Source organism: Perognathus longimembris, chromosome 13, assembly GCF_023159225.1.
Source record: "Perognathus longimembris pacificus isolate PPM17 chromosome 13, ASM2315922v1, whole genome shotgun sequence".
NCBI classification, from domain to species: domain Eukaryota; kingdom Metazoa; phylum Chordata; class Mammalia; order Rodentia; family Heteromyidae; genus Perognathus; species Perognathus longimembris.
Window position 1 is genome coordinate 47,080,276 of NC_063173.1, and position 22,000 is coordinate 47,102,275.

General features: G+C 49.3%; 1 protein-coding gene across 1 annotated transcript in view; it reads right to left on the bottom strand.

Annotated features, from left to right (window-relative positions):
• Positions 1-1,665: 1,665 nt before the first annotated feature.
• The window catches only part of Syt13 (synaptotagmin 13), a 31,732-nt gene continuing 11,397 nt past the window's right edge, over positions 1,666-22,000 (bottom strand). The window contains exons 2-6 of the mRNA XM_048360921.1: positions 16,652-16,877; positions 13,400-13,534; positions 10,056-10,357; positions 4,892-5,021; positions 1,666-1,970 (exon numbers count right to left, since the gene is read on the bottom strand). Coding sequence (XP_048216878.1) covers positions 1,666-1,970; positions 4,892-5,021; positions 10,056-10,357; positions 13,400-13,534; positions 16,652-16,877 — 1,098 coding nt within the window. The remainder of the gene's footprint in view (positions 1,971-4,891; positions 5,022-10,055; positions 10,358-13,399; positions 13,535-16,651; positions 16,878-22,000) is intronic.

The window sequence follows — 22,000 nt, forward strand, 5'->3', positions numbered from 1 at the left end:
TGGAGCATCTTCCCAGCCAAGGGAGCCCTGTAAGCATGGAAACAACAACATCTGTCATGGTGTCCACATGGGCTAGCCCCCATGACATAGATCTTACTTCATTTACAGAGAGCCCAGTGGAGGCTTTGAGAGCAGAGGGCAGAGCCTAGGATGTCTGGTTCCCAGGTGGGGACTGTTATATCCACTTATCCAGGTTTGTCATTTACACTTCAGTAACAACAGGGACATCCACTGGGAGTGACAAGGTAGACAGTTAGCATGAGTCAAAGTCCCCGAACTGGTAGAGTAAGACACTTCTCTTCTTTGAAGCCATCCCCATCACCACTTTTGTGGAGCGGATGCCACAGGCCAAGTTCATCACGAACTTCCTTTCTGAGAGGCTGGGATGCTGGGAGGGAAGGGCTTGTCACTCAGGTCACCATGGTGATGCCACAGGATAGCACACACTCAGAATCCAGCCCAGAGACCAGCCAGGGCATTTTACCTGTGCCTTGTGAGGGAAGGGCTTCCCAAATAGAAAATCAAACCAATTTTAAGATGTGATCATAAAATCTTTCCATAAAAAGCATTCAGTTCAGTCTGAGGGCAGGACCTGAAAGGCACAAATTAAAACTTAAGACTTAAAATAATTTTTTTTAAAAAGATGAAGAGGCCCGAATTTCCCGCTGGTGGTTGAGGTGTCCAGCATTAGAAGTGGCCAGTACCCGCTAGGACTGAGGTCTCCTTAGGTGGCTGGAAACCTGTGGTGGAATGTTGTAGAAGGGTCTCTCCAAAAGCAGCCCTCCCTGTACTGCGTTGAAGCCCCTTGTGCTTGCTGAGATTGAAGCACTGGTCTGAGATGTCCACAGTGGCCCTGGCACCTGCTGATAACGCCTCACACTGAAGCCAGAGGTCAGCTGAGGTGCTGTGTAGAGTGGGGGCTGGGATGAATGCTGGCTGGTTTCATCATGTCCATCTCTCATTCTCATTCTGTAAGTTGTTCAGGATCATTTTATTTCCTTCACTGGTGTGTGTGTGTGTGTGTGTGTGTGTGTGTGTGTGTGTGTGCACGCACCAGTCCTGAAGCTTGTACTCAGGGTCTGGTAGTATCCTCAGCTTTCTTACTCAAGGCTGGCACTCTACCACAAGCCATAGCTTTAATTCCAGATTTTTGCTGGTTAATTGGAGGTAAGAGTCTCACCAACTTTCCTTCCTGGGCTGGTTTTGAACTGGGATCATCAGCTCGCAGCCTCCTGAGTAGCTAGGATTATAGATGTGCGCCACCAGCACCCAGCTCTTTTGCCACTTTGGGAATGTTTATTTTAAAAAATTCTTCTTTGCATCTGTGTTTTCCCAAATGGAGCTTTGTCTGCATCTAGCCTCAGCTCACCTGCCAGACCTACACAGGAGTATATCTGGGAAGAGTCTCTTTCCATAACCCAACTGAGAGAAATGTAGGCTTTACTATCACCCAAATGTCCCATTTCCACATGCTGCCCTGCTGGCTTTGCGCATTTGTTAGAATCGGGAATGTGCTGAGAGAGGAACAGGATCCTGATCTTGGCCAGTACATCAGTCTATGTTGTGAATATCAGCATGAGGATGAGATACAAGCAGGAGATTGCAGAGAGCAGCTGGGGTTGGAGGATGGGTTGTGTTGGAGAAGGGAGGGTGGCAGCGGCTGGATTACATGTGCAGCCGGTGCCACATGGCAATCTGCCGGCGTGGGTTTTTGAGCATCTCCTCCCAGTGGCTGTGCTCAGAGCCAGAGGCATGCAGGCCCAGGCTGCAGCGGCCCAGTGCCCAGCTCTGCCCCTCCTCGTCCTGACCCAGCACCTCCAACTCCACACTGGAGGCCCGCAGCAAGTCGTCAGGCAGCTCAAACATAATCATCTCATTCCATACTGGGTTGATCTTGTGTTTGGCCCGTTTTGTCTGCTTCTTCTTCAGCTTCTGAGCCTGGTGCTTCAAGGTCACCTTGACTGAGACATCTGGGGATGGATAAAGAAGAGAGACAAAGAGAAAGGTCAAATAAGAATGGTGATACTTCTTGGGGCTCCTTCTCAACCCCACCACTGGGCCAGGCATTCACCTGATAATTAAATACCTAGTGAGTAGCAGGCACTAAAGGGGGACCCAGCCGACACTCCTGCCTCAAATGTGGAAAATGGACAATATGAGCTCAGCAGCCCTCACCTGAAATGCTGGGGCCAGAGTGTTTCAGACTTTGGGTGGTATTCAGATTTGGGAATATTTGCATATGCATAATGAGGTATTTTGGGAATAGGACTCAGACATGAATTTCATTTAAGCTTCGTGTGTGTGTAATATTTTTGAATATAATAATTTTTTTTGCCAGTACTAGGGCTTGAACTCAGGTCCAGGGCCCTGTTCCTGAGCTTATTGCTCAAGGCTAGTGCTCTACTACTTGAACCACAGCACCACTTCCAGCTTCTTCTGAATAGTTTATTCAAGATAATAGTCTCACAAACTTTCGTGCTCAGGCTGGATTTGTGATCTGTGATCCTCAGATCTCACCCTCCTGAATAACTAGGATTACAGGTGTAAGTCACTGGTGCCCACTTGAATGTAATTTTATTCTGTGAATTTTTTTGGTATTCTTGTGAATGATACTAAGAATTAGGGTATGAAATTTCCCCCTTGCGCTCATAAAGCTTCAGGTTTGGGGAAATTCTGGATTTTATTTTTTGGTGCTAGTACTGTGGCTTGAATTCAAGGCCTTGAGCTCTTGCATAGCTTCTCTTGCTCCAAGCTGGAGCTTTCCCACTTCAGCCATATCTCCACTTCTGGTTTTTGCTAGCTAATTGGAGATGTGAGTATTTGGGGTTTATCCACCCAGGCTGGCTTTGAATTGGGATCTTCAGGTCTCAGCTTTCTGAGTAGCTAGGATTATGAGACACCAGTGCCTATCTAGAATTTTTGGTTCAGGATGCTTAACTATAAATGGCCCACTCTGGATCATATTACCATGCCACTAGGGATCTTTTGCCATGAGCCCTTCCAAAAGTCATTTCCTCAGATCATACCTTTCCAGAACAATGGCTTTGGTACCCTGCAGATTGATTTTAAACTCCAATGGGGGGGGGGGCGGGAAATCTCATGTCCTGTTGATTCCTGAAAGGACAGGTCTCCTGCCAGCTGGCTGAGCCTTCTTACACTTTTTCAAGTTTTTCTGAAGTTTCCCAACTTCAAGACATATTGCCTTGTCCTCCAGCACCTGGGTCCTGCAGTCATGGCCCTGTCTATACATGGTACCCCCTCCCAAGAACCCACAAACAGGTCATCAGATGAGCTCTCAGAGCTCAGATTCAGGAAGTTGCTTTTTCATTAGTCAAGGTTCCTGAAGCTAATGTGAGAATAATTGTTACTTTGTATTTATTGCTATAATTATCATCCTTGGGTGGTTAGTTTGTTATTTCAGTGAGGCAGTTGAGAGATAGAGAGCTGTGCTGTAATTGTCCTGATGTGAGCTATAAAGAAAAAGGAAGGCCTCAGAGAACAGGCCCATAGGGACAAGGAGAAAGCATTGGATTCTGACCTTTCTTTGGCTCAGAAATCAGCCTGGCAGCTAAACCTTTCTGATTTCGATTGCCCCAAATCTTCTGCTCAAAGATTCTGAAGATAGAAGTGATTCTTTGTATTCTGCTATAAATAAAGATTTATTTATAGCTTGCTCTGAGCACTTGGCTCTCAGCCTAGGTGGAATACTGTTCACCCAGGCTCCTTCCATGCCTGGACAGGAAATGGTGCTTCAGTCTCCAAGATGCAGGACCTGTGCCAGGATATCCAGAAGGAAAACCCAGAGCTTCCAGAATCTTGAAAAAGAGGTGTCATGTGGGTATCTGGGGGCAGAGATGCCTCAGCCCTTATTCCCACACACTTTCTGCGGTCCCTCACACTCAGCAGGTTTTGGAGCTGCAGATGGCCAAGGCAGAGAGGATAGAAGAGACTGACTGGAAGGGGTTCGGTAATGGCTAGCATGTGACAGGAACAGAAGCACCTGGGCAAGCGCCCCACATTGGCACCAGCCCCAGGGTACATGCAACCAGCTCTGGATTTTCCAGGATCTGGAAGATTCCACACCATGGCTATAGTCAGCCCCTGTGTCTTATGACCCAGGGTGATGAGTGTGTTCTCCTGGTGGATTTGCAAGGCCAGGAATGCCAGGGACACCTGCCAGGTGCCCCGTGGTTGCAATGGGCTCAGGAATGGATGGGCTGAACCCAAAGGAGCATGCATACCCTTCACAACCAGCTGAAGTATACTGATAAGGAAGATCCAACCCCACACTGCTCTCCCCCCACCTCCAGCTCACCTGCCCCCATTCCCTATCAGATGCCACCTTTTTCCACAGCTGTCCCCATGCTGGGGGGGAGGCAACTCTCTCCTCTGCTGTTGGGGACAGCTGTGCCTTTAAGAGGCCACAGCTGGCTTTAGCCCATCCCCTTCCCTTCCACCTCTAACAGGAAGAGAAGCCCCCCACCCCTGGGGGGCCAGCACGTGTGCAATGGTGGAGGGATCCCAGAAACCCAATCCTTGGGGGGCTGGGTCTCCGCCCACAAAGGAAGTCCCCTGACATCACTTGAGGGACAGCCCTTGTGGCCAACCTGTAGTCCCTCTCCTGTGCCCGCCTTTGGGGGTATATCTGTTGGCTGTCTCTGAGACTCCCACGCGCCCGTGTCTTTCCTTGGACTGGCGGGCATGGGGTCTCACAACCACACGCGAACTGAGGCTACATTGGGACCCCGCTTCCGCCATTAACCTCTACTGGCCAGGAGGTATGAGAGAGCGAGAATGGATCCCACACGGAAGAGACAGACAAGCCCAGGACCCCCTCCCACGCAGATGGGGGGAAGGTAGAGTGAGGCCCAGCACTCTGCCCCTCACTTACCCTTGCCTAGCAGCTCCTTGGACTGATTGGAGAGGAGGTTCTTGGCTTTAATCAGCACCACCAGGAGGCGGCTGGCAGCAGGGAGGTAGCTGATAGACAGGAGGACCTCCCCCGTTCCTGTGGATGGCTCCTGAAACACAAGAACTTGGGAAGGGAGCTGTGCCAGCAGTGGTTTCTGATCTAGCAGCGTGCTGCGTGCCACCGGCATCTCGAGAGCTGCCCGCCCAAGGCTGCGCTCCACCTTCTCAGAAGGCAGTGGAACAGCCAGACACAGCGGGGTGATGCACCACATGTGTGATTCTCCCCCCCCCAACATGTATTTAAACCCAACATAAAAACATGCTGGAGGGGTGGGGGAACTGGGAATATGGCCTAGTGGTAGAGTTGCTTGTCTCATATACATGAAGCCCTGGGTTCAATTCCTCAGCACCACACATATAGAAAAAGCTGGAAGTGGTGCTGTGGCTCAAGTGGTAGAGTGCTAGCCTTGACCAAAAAGAAGCCAGGGACAGTGCTCAGGCCCTCAGTTCAAGCCCCAGGACTGGCAAAAACAAACAAACAAACAAAAACATGCCAGGCACCAGTGAATCCTTGCTATTCAGGAAGCTGAGGTCTGAGGATCTTAGTTCAAAGCCAGATCAGGCAGGAAAGTCTGTGAAACTCTCATCTCCAATTAACCACCAAAAAGCCACATGTGGAGTTGTTATTCAAGTGGAGTTGTTGCTCATGTGGAGTGTTGTTCAAGCAAGCTCAGGGACAGAACCCAGGCCCTGAGTCCAAACCCTAGGACCAGCACAAACAAACAAAAAGCAAAGAGCTGCCACTCTAAATGCAGAGGGGCAGAGACAGCCAGGGGATCCCTCACTCCTCTCTCCCTGCCCCCCACCCCCTGCACCTGGGGTGCTCCTGGAAGTCTAGGGCTCTGGAGAAGACAGTTTGGGAGTTATTGGGTTGACATCTGGCTCCTGGGGGCAGGAGTAGGAGGTGTCATTCATTTCTTTGTTTGCAGAAATGGCTCTAGCCACCTCATGCAGGGTGAGAGAGCCAATAAAGTGACATGATCAAACAGGCAGGGGTTTGCTTTGTCAACAGAGAGGCCAGACATGTCAACACAGCACTGGGGACCCTTGGAGACAGATGATGCACTCAGGTCCTTGGAGAAAACCAGTGTCAATAACCACACTCGGTGGAGGAGGCTGACAGCCCCAGGAAGCATATGAACACACACACACACATACACACACACACACACACACACACACGTACATTTATAGAGTATGTTCATGAACTCCTATAAGAGTTCCTTTGAAGGTTCAAGTCCATGAAGGACAAAACAGAAATCCAAAAAGAGGTCCCTTCCAGGAGATGGGAGTAGCAATCTGAACTTGGGACAGGGAGGTGGAGAATCTGGTAGGAAAGAGAAGGAGTGGGCAGGAATCAGCCCAGGGTGGAGCCCCTCCTCTGAGTGGAAAGCGGATGGCCTTCCCTCAAAGGAGGCAGTGCGCCTGATAGCCTTTCAATTCTGTCCCCCTCCTTCCAGCTCTGTCCTCCCTCATTGGATGCTGATGGTAATTTGGGGAGCCCTCCTCCATCCAGTACCCCTGGTATATCTGAGGCCCCTGGGTAACAGCCACACAGCACCCCAAACCTCCTTCTAGCACCACTAGGCCATCCTTCAGGCTCAGAGAGGTTGCAGTGGGCTCTCCTTAGCACAATGTACTGGGCCCCCAATGCAGGACTCCAGCCCCTGCCCAGGGCCCAGCCCCCATCCCAGGACTCACCCCCCCACCCCCGCCCATGGCCCAGACCCCAGTGCAGGACTCGACCCCCTGCCCAGGGCCCAGCTCCCAGCAGGTACACAGAATCTTAACAGAAACTAGACAAGAGGTGAAGGGAGAGGGGGAGGAGGGAAGGAGGGAGAGCCCAGCACCACTGGGGGCCACCACCTTGTGACACTGTCCTTCCCTTCTTTAAATGTCCCTTGTCAGGAGAAAGGGGATTTGTCCAGTCAACAAACATGCATAAAGGACCTATTGTGTTCCAGATGCTACCAGTAAAGCAGAAAGGAAAACACAGTCAGCCTCCAGGAAATTTGCAGTCCCTGGGGGAGACAGATCAGAAGTGCTGATATATCAACATCAGCTAATGGGAAAAACAGACATCTGGGAATTGATTAATTTAGTAAATCCTCATGAATGGTCATAAATTATAATTCGAATGATGACTAACAAAACCAAAATTATTATCAATAACCCACAGCAAGGTAATATAGTGTTGAGGGAGGGCACACACTGGGAAGTTTGGCCCCATCCCTTTACCAACTGTGCAAGCTTGGACAAGTTCCTGGACATTTCTGCATCCTCATCTGTAAAATGGGCATAGTATGAGCTCCTCTTATGGGGTTGTGCCAGGCATTGGTGGCACTTGTAACCCTAACCACTCAGGAGGCTGAGATCCAAGGATTGTGATTGAAAGCCAGTCTAGAAAGAACAGTCCATGAGACTCTTATCTCCAATCCACCAACCAAAAACAACAACAACAAAAAAAAAAACTGGAAGTGGAGGTGTAGCTTAAGAGATAGAGTGCTAACCTTGAGTAAAGAAGCCAAGAAAGAGCATGAGGCACCGAATTCAAATCCTAGTACCATCACAAAACAACAAAAACAACAACAAAGAAACCCCAGTTTCAGATACAGGGTGTTCTGCTCCTGGTGAAAGTCTGCCCATACTCTCATTTCACAATGAAGTCACGAAACCTAAGGCCCAGTGCCAGGCACCCAGCAGGGTGGTAGAGCTAGGATGGGCACCTACTTACCACTGATCAGTACCGGGTCTACATCTGACCTCAGCTGTGGCCGTACAGTGATTAGGCTTGAGGCCTCTGTGTCCCCCCAGACTAAGGGGAGCCTACACCTGTCTGTCCCCAGGAGCTCCTTGTAGAGATGCAGGGTGAACACCTGGGCCAGCCCTACCGGCTACAGCCACAGCATTGATATCAGATAATGCAGCTGCTTAAAATACCTGCCCACAAATATAACCTTTCCTTCCTCCTTCCTCTCCTGTGCAATCTGCCTCTCCTTTCCATGCCTCTCAGTGAATCATTCAAGGCTGCCCTGGAAGTGGGGCACACTGTGGCCCCCAATGACGCACATGCCACTTTGTGCTGAATGTCTTCCGTCTAGAACAAGGGCACTGCAGCATCTCTGTTAACTCACTGTTGCCTGGAGATGACGCACATCTAGATGCAGCATCTGCAGTCACCCCTCCCTCCTCCCCCAGTTCCAATCAGCCCCTCCCTCCTCCCTGGTGGGGGCCCCCTGGCTGGGCCTGGGGCTCTCTCCTGCCTGACACACCATTTGGGGAGGTGGATATGACTGAATATTTTCGGAGCAGTGACAGCTTCAGGGAGAGTGAGGAGTCATGAGAATGGATGAGCTGCGAGGGCAGGGCAGAGATGCAGAGCTCCAGGTACAGACAGCTTGGTCCCCGGCTCCTGGCACGGTGCCCAGTAGGGGCCAGGCAAGGGATTCATGGGAAATGCACAGTAAGGCTTTCCTGGGGGAATGCTATCAAGGGAGCTGAGACTGCTGTCTAGACTGCCTGGATTAGAACCCTACTGGGGCCATCCAAACCCTCAAGCCCCACAGGGGAACCTCTGCTCCTTCAAAAACAGTCTACTAATATAGGAAACCCAAGTGGTGGTTCTCCTCCCAAGCCTGGTTCCACACAGATCCCCAATCGCAGACCAACTGGAGAAATGCTTGAGCTGCCTAGCAACTTACTAAGATTGAGAAAAAAAGAACCACAGGACAAGGAATAATGGTAAAAAGAGGACCGGATATGGCTGGGTACCATGGCTCAAGCTTGTAATCCTAGCTACTTGGGAGGCTGAGATTGGGAAGATCTTAGTCTGAGGCCAAAGTTGGGCACAGTGATACCATCTGTCGTCACAGCTATGCAGGAAGTACAAATAGGAGGACAGTGGTCCAGGTCAGCCAGGGCATAAACTTAAAGTGCTCCTTAAAAAGTAACTTAAGAAGAGCTACAGGCATGGCTCAAGTGGTAGAGTACCTGCCTCACAAGCAGAAGACCCTGAGTTCAAACCCCAAAGGAGCCAGAGAGTGAAATGTTTTCTTCCGTCCTGAAATCTAGCAATCTAGATGTTATAAGAAGAGGCCCACACCAGTAGTGAATTTTGCTTATCAGGTTGACAGGATTTAGAGTCACAGTGACCTGGCCTCAAGGCTGAACTCTGGCTGGGTGAGCCTGATTGGGCTCAGTCTGTAAATGGGATATGTGAACCTGCCATCTCCCCACCCCCATCCCCATGTGGTTGATTGGGAAAATGGGAGCAAACTCACGTAAAGTCCTGAGAGTAACCACTGAGGTACAGGGAGGCTGGATTGATGGTTGCAGCCTAGGACACCTGGGAAGGCTCTGACAGGAAATCTCTAGACCATCTCTAGACAGAGCGCTGCCTAGCTGGTCTCTGGAGGCACCGCACTGCACACACACCTTCCCCAGCCCCCTGATGCCCTGGCTGGCAGCGGGGGGAGGTGAGGGTTTGCTTTCAGGAGCCCCTTTCTCAACAGTGGTGTCACAGCAGAATCTTCCCCTCACCTCTCTAGACTACCTGGCTCTGGTCTACCTCCAGCCCAGGTGGCTCCATCAGAGCCCAGGATAAACAGCATTTACACATAGGGCCTTCTAAAATTCTCCACCACAGCCTTTTGGACAAGGCTCCTCTTCTATATGTCAAGGTTCCTCACATTAGTTGGTCATTGTCACTATGAGCTGCATCAGATCTTCTGGAAATTCTATAAACAGAGGGATTCTCCCTTTTTCTCTCCCTCCATCCTTCCCTCCCTCCTTCTGTGCTCATCACTGCAGGGCCTACGTAGAGCAGGTACACAAGGACAGGACTGGATTTAAGTGGGGAACCACACCACCCAAGCATGGGAGCCCATGAGCACACATCATACATGATGGCAGGGGCCTCTGTGTAGCAAGCAGGAGCAGGTGCTAGGAACCCTGAGTTCTGGGCCTTGGCTCAGATCTAGGATGGCCTGTTTGGGACCCCATGCTGCTTCTCTGCCCGGCCTGGAGTTCTCCCCTCCTGCACTCCACCAGCAGGCTCCAACCTTCCAGCTGTAAGTCAAACTTACCTTGGTGGAAGTCTTCAGCTCACCCCACTGCGCAGTCCCCAGAGGCACAGACACCCCATCCAGGCCCAGGCGGAGCTCCCCAGCCACACTGTGGCGGGAGAAGCGGTCGCAGGTCCTCAGGGTGAGTGTCAGGATGGCCGTGGGGAGCTCCTCCTTGGCCAGGGGCAGTGCCAGGCCCTCCTCCCAGGTCGTGTGCAGCTGCCGCTTCTTCAGGGCCGTCTGTGCCTCCACAGAGCCCATCTTGATAGCCACACTGCCTTGGACATAGCAGTCACAGCCCCCTTCATGGTCACTGGTCACAGCTGCAGATCAGAGGACAAGGGAACTCAGGGGACTTCTATCCTGGATCAGTGCTGTAGAATTCAGCTTAAGGGTAATGGCCTTCAGTGTCAAAAGATCCCAGGCCCAACTATGTTAGGCCTCAGGAATAGCCTTGTAGCAAGACATTTAGGAACATGAGATTAACCTGGTGCAGGTAAGGTAGCTCACACCTATAACACCAGCTACTTGGGGGGCTAAGATAAGGTGGATGGCAGTTTGAGGGCAGCCTAGGTTAAAAGAAAAAGTCTGGGATACCATCTGTAACTAACCAGCATAAAGCTGGACTGAAGGCATGGCTAAAGTGCTAACAGCACCAGCCAAGTAAGCAAGCCAAGTGAGAGTGGAAGGCTCTGAGCTCAAACTTCAATACTACCAGAAAAACAAACAAAAAAAGGGCGGGGGAGGAGAGAAAGGAAGGAAAGGGAGGAGAGATCACTTGAGAAAGCATCAATACACCTTGCCTTAAGTTTTCCCTGGAGAACTGTGATAAGAATCATTGCTTCCGGGAGCCCTCTGACCCAAACTAATGAAGACTCTTGCAATCTCCCCAAGCACCAGGGCCTTGGGAGGACTCCACCTTCATTAGTGCTGCTGGGGACATGGTGATTCATAGATTTGCATATTTACCATACAGATGCTTGAGGTGTGAATCACTTGGCTGCTCCCTCATTGATGTTGTATAATCTGAGCCTGGGTGTATTTAATGTGTCATAATGTGTGCCCTGTCAGTTGGCTTTCCATCACTGTAGCAAAAACCCTTGAGGATCAACTTATAAAGCAAAAAGATTAATTCTGGCTCACTGTTTGGGACCTTTTACTTCATGATCAGTTGGTCCCGCTGCTTTGTCAGCCTATAGTCAGGCAGCATGGTACAAGTGGGTAGCTAAGCAAAATTATTCATTGAATGCCCAAGATGCAAAAAAGAGCCAGAGGAAAGACCAGGGACTTAACAGTCCTGTTCAGAGTCATACTCCCAATGACCTAAAGACCTCCTACTAGGCTCTCTCTCTCTCTCTCTCTCTCTCTCTCTCTCTCTCTCCCCTTTTCTGTTGGTCATGGGGCTTAAGTTCAGGGCCTGAGTGCTGTTCCTGAGCTCTTTTGTTCAAGGCTAGTGCTCTACCACTTTGAGACACCGTTCTACTTCCCATTTTCTGTTGGCTAATTGGAGATAAGAGTCTCACGGACTTTCCTACCTGAGCTGGCTTTGAACCTTCATCCTTAGATCTCAGCCTCCTGAGTAGCTAGGACTTCAGGCTCGAGCCATCAGCACTCAGGCCGCACCTCTTAAAGCCCGCTCCCTACCTCCATCCCTCCAAAGTGCCACAGCAGGGAGAAAACACTGAGGGGACAAGCTACAGCCTCTGGTGAGTTACTTGGCAGGTATAGTCAGTGTAATTTACCCAGGCACCCTCAACGCCCCCCCACCACCTCCCAGCTAAAGATCTTGGGTGATTGGCACCTCAGTGGTAAATGTGGCAAGTGAGAGTTGATATTTCACAGGAAGAGCAGGGGAAGAACAACACCAGGGTCCTGAAGGCTCCTGACAGAGCTTTCTACTGCTGTGTCCTGGCTCTGCCAGCAGCTAGTCTGAACAAGTCATACATAGGAGTTGTCACACCTTGGTTTCCTAATCTGTAAAATGGAGCTTTGCGGAAGAACAAGTGTAATAAAGAGCTTAAAACTCTTAAAAGACAATAAAATGGAAAAAAGAAACCAGAGTCTGGAGGTGTAGCTCAGTGGCAAAGCACATGTTTAGTATGTGTAAGAACCTAGAGTCCAACTCCAGCACCGAAGACAAAACTCTGAGAGACTGGATCCCAAATGCCCAGAGAGGCTCAGGGCTGAGGGCTTGCACCCCAGCTCAGGATGCTGTTAGGAGGTGACCCCACTTTTATAAAGGAAGTGGATCCTAGGGAAAGGACCTGGGGGTCATTGAGATATGGCCTTGAAGGAGGTATTAACACTCCAGCCTGTCTCTCTATCTCCTCATGATCCCCAACCACAGGTTGAAACTTCTAATACTATGAGCCAAATATACCTTTTCTCTTTTTAAGTTAATTTCCTGAGGTACTTGATCCCAGTGATAGAAAGCCAAAAGAAAATGAACCACAGAAATCTAACTTATCTGGTGCCACAGATAGCCCTCATTCCTCTGCAAAATCTTGGCTTTGATTGTTGATGGTGACGTGAGTTGTCAGGATATCAACAGTAAGAACATCCCAGTCCCTCAGAAAGACAGCCTGGTTCTGACTTTCCAAAAACTGTTGTGTCCAGCATGAAGTCGTCTGTTTCAAAGGCCCCTATGGCAGAGATTGCTAGTTGCTTACCAAAATCTCATTTCCCTTCTTCAGGGTAGCTCACTAGGCCCACACTTCCCAAGCTACTTTGCAGTGAGGTGTGGCCATGTGACTAGGTTCTAGCCAATGGGATATAAGCGAAAGTGACGTATGCCATGTCTAGTTCAGGCTAATAGGGAGCAGCTATACCCCCTTGTGCTTCCACTCCTCCATCCATGTGTGGTAACTGGAGGCTGAGGAACAGGGTAGGGACACAGGTGAAAGGGGCTTGCTCCTCAAATCACCATTTGGATGAGAGATGTCTGCCAATCAAGAACCTCCATTTTGCTGGAAGCCAGTGGTTCATACCTATCATCCTAGTTCCTCAGGCAGCGGAAATCTAAGATCACAGTTCAAAGCCATACAGGGTAGGAAAGTCCCTGAGACTCTTCTCTCCAGTTAATCACCAAAAAGCCAGAAGTGGAACTGTGGCCCAAGTGGTAAAGTATTAGCCTTGAGTGAAAGAGTCAGGGACAGCACCTAGTCCCTGAGTTCAAGCCCCAGTACTGGCATTAAAAAAAAAAAAAAACACCAAAAGAATAAGAATTCCTCTTTTTCACAGTTAAGGAGAAAATCTATTTCCATGTTGGAGCATCCTGTATTTGAGGCTGTTTCCTGGAATGCTAACCATGCTCCCTCCAGCTGCAGATCCTCTCATGCATCTGAAAACCAACAGCAAAGCAGTACCTTCCAGGCTCGTCACGAACAGCTCAGCCTTCTGCTGGTCATAGTCCAGGCAGTAGTGGAGTTTGGGGGCCTGGTTCCAGCTGGCAGCCTTCTCTGGATTCCACGTCTCCATGACACAGACATCCTCCACCACTCCTGTAAGACAGTCAGGGCCGACCACTGAGTCCCTTGTCACACTCTTCCTGCAGCAGCCACATAAGCCACAAATCCAAAGAGCCCCTGGCAGTGGCCATACCAGGGCAGTATCAGCAGTCACAGGTCTATATCTCAAAGGATATCAGAGCCCAGTGGTCAAGATGTGGGCAGACATGAGATGTTACATAATACCTATGTGGTCTTGCACCTCTCTAAGCCTCAGTTTCCTCATCTTTATAAAGAAGAGGTTGAGAACTCCTCTTTTCTATAGTCACTGTAAGCATGAAATGAGTAAAGGCAGGGAAAGTTCCTAGCCCGGGGCCTGGCTTATGGTGAGTGCTCTCAGTAAGGGAAGCAGTCCCACTCTGAGTGGCTCTGGGGACCATGGTTGTCCGCAGCTGATACACAGTGCCACCTCCTCCTGCTTTCACAGAAGTGAACAGCTGGGGAGAGACCCTGAAGAGAAAGTCAGGAGTGGACACCAGGGCAAGGGCCTAATGTGTGTGTTGTGTGTGTGTGTGTGTGTGTGTGTGTGTGTGTGTGCGCGCGCGCACGTGCGCGGGCATGTGTGCATGCCAATATTGGGGCTTGAACCCAGGGCCTGGGTGCTATCTCTGTACTTTTGTACTCAAGGTTGGTGCTCTACCACTTAAAACACATCTCTACTTGGAGTCTCATGGTCTTTCCTGCCTGGGCTGACTTCAAACTACAGTCTTCAGTCTTCAGATCTCAGTCTCCTGAGCAGCTAGGAGTACAAGCATGAGCCACCACCAGCTTCTGGCTGGTAAGTGTGTTTTTACTTTAATATACACTCAATACTAACTGAGGGACTAGATGATCTTATCTTTAATTTGGAAGTTCTTAAAAATCTCCAGTTTACTCACTCTGCCCCTCTCCTAAACAGGAACCCAAGATTCTTGGAATCAAACATAATGAAACAATTAAAGGCCACAGGCACTGGTGACTTACACCTGTAACAGTAACTACTCAGAAGGCTGGAATCTGAGGATCGCAGTTCAAAGGCAGCCTGGGCAGAAAAGTCACTGTGAGACTCTTATCTCCAATTAACTACTCAAAAACCGGAAGTGGTGCTGTGACTCAAGTAGTAGAATGCTAGCCTTGAGCACAAAGAGACTCAGGGACAGTGCCTAGGCCTTGAATGCAAGCCCCACAACTGACCAAAAAAAAAGGCTACAGTAACTACAGCAGATGCCACTTGAAGCAAACTAGAATGGGACTCTGATTCTCAGAACAAAATCAGAGGGTACAAATATAGAGGACAATTAATGCCCCCCAAATGTCTCATTATGGGGTTCTTTCAAGTAGTGAAAATTGTTCCTAATGCAGCTCACAGAGGAACAGATAAGCCACAATGTCCCTGTGTGTGGAGATGCACCTGTGCTGGGACCTCCTTGGCTTCCATCTTTCAAACATTCTGGTACCATCTGCAGTAGGATTTAATTGGACCCTGGACTCTGGCTTTCAGGCAGCCATCAGCCTGCACCATCAGAACGGAACGTCTCTCCTCTTGGCTCTCTTACCATGGTTGAGGTTCAGGTCGGCATCTGCAAGTGGATGCTGCCTCTTACTATCCATCTCAAAAGGGAGGATGCAGGGGCACACTTCTCGCAAGTAATTTCCATAGATCAAAACTAAGCTGTTGCCTTCCTAGCAGGAAGGGAAGGAATTCAAGGGCCAGATGCTGCTCAGCTTTCCCATTCTCCTTGGTTCTTGCCAAGCCTTGAACCTCCTCGGGATCCCAGGAGAAGGGATTGTGATTGATAAGTGACCCCAGGGCCCTCATGGGAACCAGGCCTCCCCGCAGCTCTCAAGTCTTCAGTGGCTCCATTTGAGTCTATTTAAAATGAGCAGCGGTACCTGAGGTGCATGCCTTTAATCTAACCACCCAGGTAGCTGAGATCTAGAGGGCTGAGGTTTAAAGCCAGCTGGTTTAAAGCCATCTTCAACATAATCAGCAAAAAAGCTAGGGCCAGAGTGCCATCAACCAACCAAACCAAGTAAGCAGAGCAAGAGCAAGACCGTGAGTTCAAACCCCATCTGTGGCCCAAAAAGGGGAAAGAGGAATGCTTTGAAGTCAGTCAGGATTGGTTCATACCATAATGTAGCTTGAATCTGTCCGAGAAATGCTCTGAGTCAGGACAGTGGGGTACCTGTCCAATGTCCAGCATGGGTCCAGTTGGACCTAGGCCAGCAGATGGTTCAAGGTGAGATCAATGCCAAAGCCGGTAGGATGCTTCCACTCTACTACCTCCTTCACCGAGGGCATAGAATAAAACCTAGACCACATGATGGGTGTTCTCATGGCTTTGTATCTCTCTCCCTAAAAGGCTCCCACCTCAATGCCCCATGCTGTCCCCATGCTGACAAATAGAAATATAAACAATAGTCATGCCTTTGGAGGTGTTTTTGTTTTCGCCGCTGTTGTTTGGTTGTGGAGCTTGAACTTGGGACCTGGGTGCTGTCCCTGAGCTTTTTCACTCAAGGCTAGCACTTCTACTACATTGAGCCACAGCTCTACTTCTAGTTTCCTGGTAGTTAATTGGAGATAAGAGTCTTGTGGACTTTCCTGCTCAAGCTGGCTTTCAACTGCAACCCTCAGATCTCAGCTACCTAAGCAGCTAGGATTATAAGCAAGAGCCATGGTCCACAGCTTTAGACACACCTTTTGAAAGCCAGGAGTTAAGTGTTTTATAGGCAATTTCCACTTTCAATAATACTGATAGGTCCTAACGAATATGATTCCATGTTACAGGTGAAGATACTGAGGGTCAGAGAAGTTAGTGGTACTGATGCCACATAACAGATATATAAAAGGGCAGAGAAATCTACCCAGGACTCAGAAGCCCCTGGTTATACCCACAACTCTGTGTCTCCTACACATGACTTGAAAGGGACTTTTGTTTTTCCTGGTGGAGAGCTGGCAGACTTGAACTAAAGCTGAGTAACAGCATTTAACAGGAAGACAGGCCCTGTGTCCACTGGCCAGCCCAGTGTCCCGAGCCACACAACCAGAGCCAGGACAAGCAACGGCATCCCTGGACACACTGACTGACCAGTCCCCCTGCATGCTGCCCACAAGGGGCAGGAGACCCCTACCGTTCTGAGGAAGGATAAACAGCTCCTCTGTGACCTGCTTCTTGAGGCGACAGTCACTGGGGGCCTGGGAGCTGGTGGGCGCAGTAGGCTCCTCAGTGGTCCCCAGTTTGTAGTCCGCATAGTTGATCACTTCCGGAGCTGTCACAGTCGGCCTGGGGCCGTAGATGTCTGGGAACTTGAGGAGGGCTCGGGGCTGGACAGGCTCAGTGGATTTCTTAATGTTGAACTGCAAAAACAAATCACGCTCATTAGCAAAATAGGAGACTTCCTGCCTGGCTGTCCCCCACCATTTGTATGCATGAGTCACTAAGCTTCCATCCCTTTCCTCTGTCCATCTGTCCATCCATGGCATTGCCCATCGTGGCCTGTTGTAGTTGTTTTTATTTTGGCGGGGGGGGGGGGGGGGTGGAGACAGATCTTCCTCTTGGCTCCTTTCCTCTTCAGTAGAAAGGATAAACACAGTCCACATTTTCTTTCTCACGGGCTTGGAGTCATCCTGTCTGCCACTTGTTGGAGCCGCAATGAGGACAACTTGGGAGCTTTGGGGACTTGTGTGTGTTTATATTTGGTTTTATCCAACACAGTCATTTTAGAGGAGGGCTGGGTTTAGTTCTCAATTTGGTCTAGTTTGACTGATTTTACTTTCTTTTCACTGTTCTTTTGTTCCTTTCTGGTTTTGTTTGTTTTCCCTAAGACAGGGTCTTGCCTTGAAGCCTAGACTGGCCGGAAACTCTACATGACTCCTGCCTCTGCCTACTGAATGTGGAGCACCACACTCTGCTCTGTTTTATATTTCCAATGTGAAAATCATTGGCAGCTCAACTCGTGTGTGTGTGTGTGTGTGTGTGTGTGTGTGTGTGTGTGTGTGTACACGCATGCTGAGCCTGGTGCTTGAACTCAGTGCTGGACACTGTCACTGAACATTGTTTTCTCAAGGCTAGCACTCTACCACTTGAGCCACTTGAGCCACAGCTCTACTTCTGGCTTTTTGGTTGTTTTTTGGAGACAAGAGCCTTATGGACTTTCCTGACTAAGCTAACTTTGAACCATGATCCCCAGATCTCAGCCTGCTGAATAGCTAGAAATATAAGTGTGAGCCATCAGTACCCAGCTGCCAGCTCAAATCTAAATGAAGTTCGTTCTGGGTGATCTCAAGTCTGTATTGAACCATGTCTGTTTTCTTCTTGGTGGGCCTCAATCCTCAGGCCCCTGACAACCACACAGGAGCAGAAAAAAAAGGTCATTTTACATCCTGGCTCTCCCCCACTCCCTACACACCATCTATGCTTATCCAGGACCTTCTCGCCCCTCCCCCTGTCACCGTCCACACACACCACCAGCTCCCTGGGGTGAATTTTTTTTTTTTGTCAGTCATGGAGCTTGAGCTCAGAACCTGGGTGCTGTCCTTGAGTTTTTTTTGTTCGAAGCTAGCATTCTACCACTTTGAACCACAGCATCACTTCCAGTTTTTTGGTGGTTCACTGGAGGTAAGAGTCTCATAGACTTTCTTGCCAGTAGTGGCTTCGAACCGTGATCCTCAGATCTCAGCTTTTTGAGTAGCTAAGATTATAGGAGTGAGCCCTATTCATGCCCGGCCCCTAGCATGATTTTTTTTTTTTTTTTGGTCTGATCCTACCGGCTCCTGGCATTAACTTTATGACTTTTTCTAGTTCACCCTTCCCTACCTCCACCCTCTGCACCACTCCAGGCAGGAAGCTTGTAACCCTATTTGTGACTGCAAGATGAGTCACTGTGGAAGAAAGCCAATGTAACACTGGGCAGAAGAGAGAGAGAGACAGAGAGCTTTCCTCCTTGATACTTAGTCCCCAAGCCTCTGAGTCTACCACCCACTGTCTGGCTACATCTGCTCTGCAGGCCAGAGGAACAGTGTTGTTCTTTTTTTTTTTTTTTTTTCTGTTGTGGGGCTTGAACTCAGGGCCTGGGTGCTGTCGTTGAGCTCTTCATTTCAAGGCTATAGCACTCTACCACTTTGAGCCACAGCACCACTTCCAGTTTTCTGGTAGTTAATTGGAGATAAGAGTTTCATGGCCTTTCCTGTCCAGGCTGGCTTTGAACCTTGTTTCTCAGATCTCAGCCTCCTGAGTAGCTAGGACTACAGGTGTGAGCCACCAGTGATGGGCAGGGTTGTTCTTATTCTTCAGGCTAGTTTGAGTCTGGCTTGTGTACCTTGCAGCCTCGAGCACATTCTAGGCAAATACAATTCATGGTTGACAAGCACCATGACTTGAGTGTCCCCTCAGCCTGCTGCAAGACCTCTCTGTACCCCGCCTCAGGGCTCCTTGTTTGCTGTTTTTGTTCTTGTCCTGTGAGGAAAATGGCTGCCGTTTGCAAGAATGATTTGTGGCCCCTAAATGGACCTCAAACCCATGATGATGACAGTGACACAAGTCCCCTCAAGGTGCCAAAGCATCTGCTGACCTGACCTGTTTCCATTGGGGCTGGCACTGAACAGTTAAGGAGTGGACACACAGCTGTGCACATGTTGTGGCCAGATAAGAGACCCAGGCTCACAGGACATGTCTGATGCCTCCGGATCTCAGCCTCCCAGAATCCCAACCTCACCTACCTTAAGGACATTTAGCCATCACTGCCCCATTGTGGCTAACTCTGTGGGGAGCTGCATCAGCTGGGAGCCGCCTGGCAGCTGTGCCCCTCCTACCTCCACCCTGGTTCTCTGTGGCTGCCTAAGGGAGAGGCACACAAGGGACAGTGTCCACCCTGAAGCAAGTGGATGTGCAAAGGGCTAAAACTCATGGGAGGAGGGTAGATACCAGCGGCTTACACCTGTCACCCTAGCTATTCAGGAGGCTGAGGTCTGAGGATCACAGTTTGAATCCAGCCTGGGCAGCAAAGTCTGTGAGACCCTTATCTACAATTAACCACCCAAAAATCTAGAAGTGGAGCTGTGGCTCAAGTGGTAAGGCATTGTTAAGCTTGAATGAGCAAACTAAGCAAACATGTGAGGCCCTGAGTTCAAGTCTCAGTACTAGCACCAAAACGACATGCACCTCCATGGAGGATGTCAGCAAGCCAATTCAAAACAGAAAGAAGGAACTGAATAGAGACTTCTCCAAAGAAAAAATATGAATGCCCTCTGAAGGGCATGCAAGTCAAAGCTACAACAGAGGCTACCTCTGACCTGTTAGGATGGCTACTGTCAGAAACTGTATGAGATCACCTGTGTTTATACTGGATTCTTTACAACAGCTAAAACGTAGACACCATCCAAGTGTCCATCAACAGACAAAGAAGAAGAAAAAGGGATGGGGATGTGGCCTAGTGGTAGAGTGCTCACCTAGCATGCATGAGACTCTGGGTTTGATTCCTGAGCACCATATACACACCAAAAGCAGAAAGTGGGTGCTGTGGCTCAGGTACCCTGAGTTCACGTCTAAGGACTGGAGGAGGAGGAGAAGAAGGAGAAGGAAGAGGACAATGGGGAGGGGGAGGGAAAGGGGGAGGGGAAGAAGAAGAACAGGAAGGAGGAGGAGGAGGAGGAGGAGGAGGAGGAGGAGGAGGAGGAGGAGGAGGAGGAAGAGGAGGAGGAGGAGGAGGAGGAGGAGGAGGAGGAGGAGGAGGAGGAGGAGGAGGAGAAGGAGAAGAAGAAGAAGAAGAAGAAGAAGAAGAAGAAGAAGAAGAAGAAGAAGAAGAAGAAGAAGAAGAAGAAGAAGAAGAAGAAGAAGAAGAGATGGTAAGATATGTGTATTCTGGAATATTATTCAGTCTTAAAAAAAAGCCAGTCATCAGTGGCTCATGTCTATAATCCTTGCTACTCAGAAAGATGAGATTCTGAGGATCAAAATTTGAAAACAACCCAGGCAGAAAAGTCTGAAAGACTTAATTTCCTATTAACCAGCCAAAACCTAGACTCGATAGTGATAGAGTACCAGCCTAGAGCAAGCAAGCTGAGCAAACTCAAGGCCTGGGATCAGCAAAAACAAACAAACAATAAAGTATGAGGGAGAATGATGAAGGAAGTGATATTGATCAAGATGCATTATAGTCATAAACTGACATGTTGAATGGTAATCACCTTGTACAATTACTTGAAGATCATAAACACGTAATTAAGAAGCAAAACAATAGGTAATTGTCAGAATCTACAACATAGATGACAGATTCATCTACAACACAGATGAACCAGAATAACATTATGTTTACTGAATGAAGCTAGTCCTATCAGAGCTTGCTTGTAGAAGAGACCCTGAGCAGTCAAATTCCCCAAGACAGAAGGTAGAAGGGTGGGTGCCAGGGGCTGGCAATAGGAAGAGCTCAGCAGAGATGGAGGATGGGAGATGTTGGTACATTATGAATGGGCTACACTCATAAAGGTGCATTACACAGGGATACGGTAGAAAATTTTATGTTCTGTGTATTTTACCACATTTTTAAAAAAAGGAGCTGGGCACCAGTGGCTACACATCTGTCATCCTAGCAACTCAGGAGGCTGAAATCTGATGGTCACAATTTGAAGCCAGCCCTGGAGGGGAAACTCTGTGAGACTCTAATTTCCAATGAACTACCAGAATACTGGAAGTGATGCTGTGGCTCAAAGTGATAGAGCGCTAGCCTTGAGCACAAAAGCTCAGAGATAGCATCCAGGCCTTGAGTTCAAGCCCCATGACCACCACCACCACCAACAACAAAAAGTAAAGGGGGAAAAAGAGAAAACTCCCCAACACTTCTTGGAGGGTAATTTCACTCCAGTGATCAGGAAGTCATTCACGAGAATCTTCTTCTTCCTCCTCTTGCTCTTCCCGAGGGGATCTTGGATGGAGAAGACATCTAGAGGCCCAGCTGCCACTCTGGAGGCCAAGCACTGGTGGCTCATCCCTGTGCTCACCTTCCTTTGTCCCTGGGCCCTGGGCCCTCTTCCTGCTCCCTAAGGACGAGTCTCCCAGGTTCCCCTGAAGACACAGAGACAGATGGCGCTGGGCAGGACAGGTGGCCTCCGCCTCCATCTAATGATAAAATGCTACCTCGGGCCTGGTATAACAGAGAGTCAGGAACACAGGCTTGAAGCAGGCAGATTTTTCCCCCCTGATGAGTAATGTCAGGAAAGCAGAATTAATTGTGTAGCTAATGATCTGTAAACAAACTCAGAGCCCAACCAAAGATGCCAGGCAACCTTTCTGATAGGACTGGCTTTCCACGGAAAGGCTGTTTGTTGACTCTGGGACACACCACCGAGAGCAACGGGGAGCCTGTCACTTGCTCAGGGCTCTGTGCACACAAAAGGTGCAGAGTCTGAGTTTGAACAACAGCCAGCTGGTCAATCTGTCTCTAAAATGAGACAGCTTGGTTATAACCAGGCACGTTCATCCAGTT